This window comes from Sinocyclocheilus anshuiensis, unplaced genomic scaffold, assembly GCF_001515605.1.
Source record: "Sinocyclocheilus anshuiensis isolate Anshui unplaced genomic scaffold, SAMN03320099.WGS_v1.1 scaffold115, whole genome shotgun sequence".
In the NCBI taxonomy this organism is placed as follows: Eukaryota; Metazoa; Chordata; class Actinopteri; order Cypriniformes; family Cyprinidae; genus Sinocyclocheilus; species Sinocyclocheilus anshuiensis.
The window spans coordinates 2,300,249-2,307,947 of record NW_015548219.1 but is presented as its reverse complement, the minus strand read 5'-3'; the positions used below and the strand labels follow the sequence as shown (position 1 = coordinate 2,307,947).

Below are 7,699 nucleotides of genomic sequence, written 5' to 3'. Positions count from 1 at the left end.
TTTATTCAACGAAGCCTTTTGGAAAATCCGTCAGTTTTGATATTGTGGCGAGTGCCACAAATAAATAAATGTATGGGAAACACGTCCCACAGCACAACCACCTGAGCCCAACTTCAGTCTATTCACCTTAACTTTAACTGCGTTTGTAGCCGGCGCCATAGCCAGACTGATAAGCAAACACATGCCGGAAGTTAACTTCGGGCTAGGCACGTGCGCCCGATGAAACCGTCTATAAATTACATATATTAATGTAGCCTAATTCTTTGCAATTACAAGGTTAATGGTCGTAAACTCTAGGGGCGAGGCTTCTAAACCAGGGTGTTTTTAGGGGCGTGATATTCAAATGTCGATTGTTTTCTGCCGCCACATTTATCAACGTGCGAACATTCGTACGATGAGATTGGCGGCATATGAATGTTTAATAAATCACACGTGAACTCTGTCGTAAGCTGATTTGTGCGCACGGATCTGCGCTTGTTTCTATGTTAGATTGATAAATGAGGCCCACTGTGATTTTCAGGATTCTTTGATGAAAAGAACAGCATTTGTAATATTAAATATGTCCTTGCTCAATAAATATATTCCTTTTCAAAAAAAAAAAAAAAACCTTATTGGCCCCATATATTCTAACAGTTAGTGTAATGTGCAATGTATGTTCATGCCCTTGAAGAAAATGCATGTATTTTTTACTAAATGTTGTTGTTGTTTAATCCACATACATAAAACATATTGGGTCTCTGACAGCTCTATCAGTTCGCTTAAACTTTTACCGGAAATTAACTCAGTGATGCCTTTGAAAATTGTTTATTATCTACACTAAAACACTCTGAACAATCAGTCAGCAAGATCAAATCAAACTGGTTTAAAACAAAGACATTTCTCCTTCTGAGTTCTATTAATATTCAACCTTGGATATATAGACCTAAAAATAGCTGCTTTTAGGCAGTGAAATCTGAAACGTGTTTTTGCTTTTCCCTCAGGATCATAGAAATGAACAACCACAGCCCCCCTCTCACTTTCAAGAGATTTCAAGCCATTGTGAACAGACTCGAACTTCCTAGGAAACCATTGCCGACTATCACTCAAGAACAGATGGCCAGGTGTCAGACGCAGATCTCGGAAAATCATGATGAACGTTATGGCGTACCCTCTCTCAAGGAGCTGGGTTTTAAGACTCAGGGTGACCGCTCACATGTATGGAAGGGTGGTGAGACAGAAGCCCTGGAAAGATTAAATAAACACTTAGACAGAAAGGTGAGACATGGTGATACTTAATGAAGTTAAGTTATTTTAATAATCACTATTGACTTCTTAATTATGTTGACTTTTTAATTATTTACTAGAAATGCAGTTGTATTTTTAAATTTATAGAAAATAATAATGAATGGTGGTTATATATATACCTGTCAAAAATAGTTATTTTTTTATTTTTATTATTTTTTATATTTGATTTAATCATGTTATTTTGATGCAGGCCTGGGTAGCAAATTTCGAGAGGCCTAGAATAACCGCTCAATCACTGTTCGCAAGCCCAACTGGACTTAGTCCTTACCTACGATTCGGCTGTCTGTCATGTCGCGTGTTTTACTACAGTCTACGGGAACTTTTTATGAAGGTAAGTCATTGTTATTTTATGGCATTGTTTGTAATTTAGAGAAGTGGAAGTTTAATAGTTAAATATTCAACGGTAGCCAGTATAGAAATCATGAAAGTGGATGTTCAAATCAAATATTTACACTTGCCAGTAGATGCATTTATGTTGAATAATAGAGGGTCCCAGAATCGAGCCTTGGGTGACACCACAAAAAAAGTGATAAATATACACTACTAGCCAAAGTTCTGGACACACTTGAATGAATGTATTTTTCTTAATGTATCTTAAAAGTCCTTTTGATCTAAAGGTTGATGTTGAAATGCTTGAAAGTAGTTGAGGAGATCAAGTATCTAAATATGAATTTATTTACAAAACTAATTAAAATTAATAAGTTGGTCCAGATAATGATGCAAAAGAATACATGGGAACTTCAGTACTCATAAAAAAAGTATGACAGGTGGGATAGTTCATAAGTTAGTTTTGTAGACGAGAATGAAAATGTGGCAGTAGTATGAGAATTAATTACCGGATTATGCATGTATTGTTATAAAAGACATAGAACTGCCACAGCATAGTAAAAAGAATATTTTGTGACGGTTTTCATGACCTCTTGCACCTGTCCAGCTGTGGAGACGCTCCAGTCCACCCCTCTCGCTCTTCGGCCAGCTGCTGTGGCGAGAGTTTTTCTACACGGCAGGCACCAACAACCCCAACTTTGACCGTATGGAGGGAAACCCCATCTGCGTGCAGATCCCCTGGGATCACAATCCTGAGGCGCTGGCTAAATGGGCAGAAGGTCAGACAGGGTTCCCTTGGATCGATGCCATCATGACCCAGCTAAAACAGGAAGGCTGGATCCACCACCTGGCCAGACATGCCGTAGCCTGTTTCCTCACTCGTGGAGACCTGTGGATCAGTTGGGAAAGTGGAATGAAAGTAATTAAGATGGCATAACTTCACCTTCTTTCCTTTTTTTATTCCTTTTCCTCTCTTAATCTCTCTCTCTTTCTCTCAGGTGTTTGAGGAGTTGTTGTTGGATGCGGACTGGAGCGTGAACGCGGGCAGCTGGATGTGGCTGTCCTGCAGTGCGTTTTTCCAGCAGTTCTTCCACTGTTACTGTCCCGTGGGCTTCGGCCGCAGGACAGATCCCAGCGGAGACTACATCAGGTACACAAACCAGGCCTAAACCACACCTAAGCATGTCTTAAATCACTGGCTGGTGTTATATATTTTGAGAGTTTCTTAGATTTGTGTTGCATAAAGGCTTATGTAAACCGCCACAGGTTCAGGCCTTTCAACTGTGCATATTCAAAAGAGCTGCTGTGACATTGTGGAGACTTCTAAATTAGGAATATCAGAAGAATACCTTGGAAAATAACAAGCTGCATCAAGTTGTGCTGCACACAAGATGCCATAACAAATATTAAGAAATTATGAAATGCCTTTAATACTGATATAGTAATTTGTAATAAAAATGCATGTAATTATTCAAAAAAAAATAAAACTGATATTTATTTTGAAATCATTTGCATCTGTTATATAACTCTTATATTCTCACATACAGGAGGTACATCCCGAAGTTAAAAGACTATCCTAACCGCTACATCTACGAGCCATGGAATGCTCCAGAATCAGTGCAGAAAGCGGCCAACTGCATTGTGGGTGTGGACTATCCTAAACCTATGATCAACCATGCCGAGAGCAGCCGGCTCAACATCGAACGAATGAAACAAGTTTACCAGCAGTTGTCGCACTACAGAGGCCTTAGTGAGTAACACAGTGTACCTATCCATCATGACGTAAGGTTTATTACAGCCCTCTCTCTTATGGAGGAAATAGGAAATTACAGCATTTTGTCACCAACTAAAAGACCATTCTGATGATATTGAGTGCTTGTATAAGAGGTTATTTAAGCAGTTGCAGTAATTTACAGTACAGTAATTTACTGTCATTTCTCATTAAATTTCTTTGACCCAGTAGCTCTAAGTACTGTAATGATGCAGTTTGTTTTTGACCCCGATGGAGATCGTAGATAGTTTGTAGTTAGACTGCATGGAGAAGTGATCATACTTGCTAACACAAAATGGAAAATATTACATATGCAGAGGCTGTAATAGCTAAAAATTGATTGCAGATGATGCAATAAATGAAAAAGCTTTTCAAAGCTGCCATTTTGAAAGATATCTGGGCCCGTATTTATCAAGCTTCTCAAACTAGTGCCATTTTAGTCTTATGTGCTGAGAATTCATGAAATTTTCAAACTTTCAAACAAAGTACTTTCAAACTTAAGTATAAAAGCACGTTATCGAATTTCTTAAAGCTAAGAATCACTCTTACTCTCCCAGTTATTACAGCTCGAGAGGTCTCTCAAGTGGTTAGGAGTTGCCAGTAGGGGCTTGTGATGGTGCTGAGGAGACAGAGACGTGCGCAAATCTTTCAGGAGAAGAAGAATGTTTTGAAATGTTTGACGATGAGCAGTTAATCAAACGGTTACATTTCCTCAGTTATTCAAACCGAAAACGAGCAAAGAACATTAAGAACATCATTACTGACTTCAGTCTAGCACGAGTATTATGCCGTTTAAAAAAACACTCCCGTTATAATCAGTGAAGCTATCTACACTGTATAATGAATAAATCTCTTACAACTTACTTACACTGCACATGTCTGCGGTGCGTTACGGCTCCAACACGGCCACCGGAGCTGATCGCAGCCACTCTGGTCAATGCTTGTGTTTATACCAGCCGCGCACGTTTCTGAAGCGGCTCTCCGCACTACATCACTGAAGATAGGCGCTTAGTCTATTTTTGACGGATAATAATGATAATCGTCTTGCTATCATCAGCAACAGGCGATATCTTTGACTATCATCTATCGGCACAACCCTAAAGGCAGGTCAGGTAACCGCACACTGGTTTAAATTTGTAATTAAGACATGGTGGAAAACGCGTTTATCTTTCATTTCCAATGTGTATATCATTGTCAAATGTGTGTTGAATGTAAACTCCTCTTAGGAATTTCACCATTCAATGTGAATTTATCTGAGAATATTCTTAAATAAGGAAATCTATTCAGAGAATGGTCCATGCCTACGTCATCATCCAAAATCCCGTTTGTGGCACAGCAAAGTGTCGTGAATCATCTCGAAGACTGTCACTTAAGATTTAGTCCTACACTTTGCTTAAATGAGATGCTTGATTACTAACTTTTAAGCTCAGCTTTGAGCCAAGAATTTTTTTACACTTAAGTCAGTTCTTAGCAGTGTTCTTGTGAGTAATTCTTCAATTTTTAGAATAGTGTTAAATAACATTGCAAAAAAACAAGGCTGAGAACATTGCTTGTTAAGACTAAAAGAGGTCTTGCTACACAAGTCCTCGTGATTTCAATGTGTCCTAAAAAATATCAATAGTTGTAGCATTTTACTAACAGATAAAATAATGTCAGTAAATTTACAACCCAGTCCATCAAAGAGATAATGATTATTTGTAATGTGACATCTGTATATTTATTCAGTTGTATGCAGATGACAACTTGATTGACTTGAAAAAATTGCAACAAAGCCTCTTTCTCTCTTTTCTCGGCAGGTTTGCTCGCCTCAGTCCCTACAATCCAGGAAGAGGCGGAGCCTCCCATGTCAGATGACTCTCAGGCCAGCAGCAGCACTGCCGGTGAGACACGTCAATCATCCATCATACTAACAGGATTCACTGTGCAGCTTTCAGTTTTCTTAGCTATGCTTTGTTTTTATCTGTGATGCAAAATGTAACTAGACTCCCTGATCTCACAAAAAAAAGTTTTACAATGCTAAAGAAAATAAATGCATGAAGCAGACTTCACCCTTAATGTTAATAACTAATTCAAGATTCAAGATGTTAATGTTAATAACTAATCATCCCTTCACCCCTAAAACCAAACAAATATTTCTTCTAGTCAGGACAGTACTTTTGCTGAAGCACCATCATGTTTTCTGCAGGTCAAGCGTCCACTCCCACACCATCTCCACACCAGCCCACCCCTGCACCATCAACCCCACCCAACTCGGAGCCCTCCACCACAAACTCAAGCCCGACAGCAGCTGCCCCCGGGGTCCACATCCAGAGGAAAAGGGGCCGACCCTTTGGGCTCCCAAGCAAACAGAATTCAAAAGTTAAGCACACCAACCAAGCCAAAGGAGTCGAGCAGAAGACTGATGACAAGCAGTGACCAGAGGTACCAGCCAGAGTTTTTACAAAACACTTCTAATATGTTGTGAAATTAAAAAGTATGTATTTTAAAATTGAGAAAAATCCAGTTTTTAAGCTCAAAATAATTAATAATAATCATCATTATTCACACACACACACACACACATATATATATATATATATGTATGTGTGTGTGTGTGTATATACATACACTTATTACCATTTCTAATAATAATATATATATATATATATATATATATAATTAATTTTAAGTATAATATTCTTGTTCATAATTATCAACAAATTAAAAAGCACACTTTAAATTTATGCATATATGCATTGACTTAGATGCAAACTCCTGTGGGTACTTGTGATCTTACAAGGGTAAATAAAGAACTGGTTGTTTCAGTATGTTTTGTATACTATTTTCTTTACTCCTTACTTCAAAAACTGTCTAAAAAGGGTAATATTTTATGTATTTGAGGTCTGAGATGTGGGAACGGTGGAGAGAGAGGGCAAACATTTTGCATTTTAGGTCAGCATTGCCATCTAATCAGCCAATATTGTCTTAAATTGCATGGGATTTTGACCAAATATATTCAAATATCTTTATTTTTGTAATATGTTGCAACATATTTTTGGTGAAAAATAACGTGTTTGCACATATAAGGTAATAAAAAAACAACAACTTTAAAGTAACTACAAAACAGCATGTAAAGCAAATATCTTGAAAAGAAATCCAGTGTGTAGCATGCCCCTGATCTGTGCAATGTTCTCACCTTTTTTCCCCTCTTACTTGTTTGCATCTCTGAGTGAAAGTCCAGTTTTCAGGCTTTAAAGCAACCTTTTTAGGTAAAGTCAGTCATTTTAATTTTAATAGCTAGCAGCTCCGGTTTAATGAACATGTATCTAGTTATTACTGCTATGTTTTATGATGAGGTGTGTGGGAGCTGTTTCATAAACCAGCTTTATTTCTTTGTCAATTTCTTTTGCTGAATCCCACAATTGAATTAAGCATATTCAGCAAGGATCAAAATGAACAGTGATGATGATGAATTATATTTCTACCCTCTTCAGGTTGAGACTGCGTTTGCGGTCCCATATCCAAGGAAGTCTGAGGAGTCCACCTCGCTGAACCATCCCATAGACAGAAACGGCAGGAGAAAAGTGTGCGAATGGCGCCACCTTTTGCAGAAGAACAGAAACAGCATTAATAAACAATAACAAAAGAATTAACACTGTTCCGTCAATGCCTGTGACAAATCCAGGGCTTGTTTGTCAAACATCAATGATAAAAAAGCTGCTTTTTTTTTCCCGTTGCTTGACCTCCAAATGTTCAGATGTCTCTCTTTATGACTAACCAGTGCATGTATTTTTATTGGTTTAATACGATTTAGTATTGTGTATTTTATTTCTGCATTTTTTTTATTTTTTATTTTCTTTATTTTTATTTCTAATAAATGTATATTTTTAGAATTTTATTTTATTTTTTGTCTTTTTGATTTTTTTTTCTTTCATGTTCTTTTTTTTTTGTTCTGTTTTGGGTGCTTGTATACATGAACGTGTTTAGTTTTTGAGTTTTTTATTTTTATTTAAATCTAGTGTTTTTTTATTTATACATCTTCAGTGTATTGTTGTATGAGTATTATTGTTTATTTATTATGTTTTATTTGAAAATTTTTGCCTTTATTTTTTATTTCTTTTAAATTCATAGTATATTTTGTATTTATTTATTTGTTTTTTGTCCTGTCCTTTTGATGTCCTGTTTTGTTTTTATTTCTTTTGATCTGTTTTTGTTGTTGTTGTTGTCTTGTGAGCATTTGTTGTCCTTTTCTGTTTGTTTTTCTCTCTCTTCTCTCTGTGTTGTGTTTTGAACTTTTTTGTTGTCTTTTCTGTTTTATTTCTTTGTTCTGCTTTGGTG

The 7,699-nt window shown here is 36.9% G+C and overlaps 1 protein-coding gene across 2 annotated transcripts in view; it reads left to right on the top strand.

Moving 5' to 3' along the window:
* The window catches only part of cry2 (cryptochrome circadian regulator 2), a 17,318-nt gene extending 10,166 nt beyond the window's left edge, over positions 1-7,152 (top strand). The window contains exons 3-10 of one of the 2 annotated variants that reach the window (XM_016441141.1): positions 981-1,254; positions 1,475-1,615; positions 2,219-2,530; positions 2,610-2,761; positions 3,159-3,361; positions 5,179-5,262; positions 5,568-5,803; positions 6,856-7,152. In XM_016441141.1, the coding sequence (XP_016296627.1) occupies positions 981-1,254; positions 1,475-1,615; positions 2,219-2,530; positions 2,610-2,761; positions 3,159-3,361; positions 5,179-5,262; positions 5,568-5,797 (1,396 nt within the window). In that variant the 3' untranslated portion in view covers positions 5,798-5,803; positions 6,856-7,152. The remainder of the gene's footprint in view (positions 1-980; positions 1,255-1,474; positions 1,616-2,218; positions 2,531-2,609; positions 2,762-3,158; positions 3,362-5,178; positions 5,263-5,567; positions 5,804-6,855) is intronic. The other variant, XM_016441140.1, reaches the window with a different exon arrangement.
* Positions 7,153-7,699: the final 547 nt, after the last annotated feature.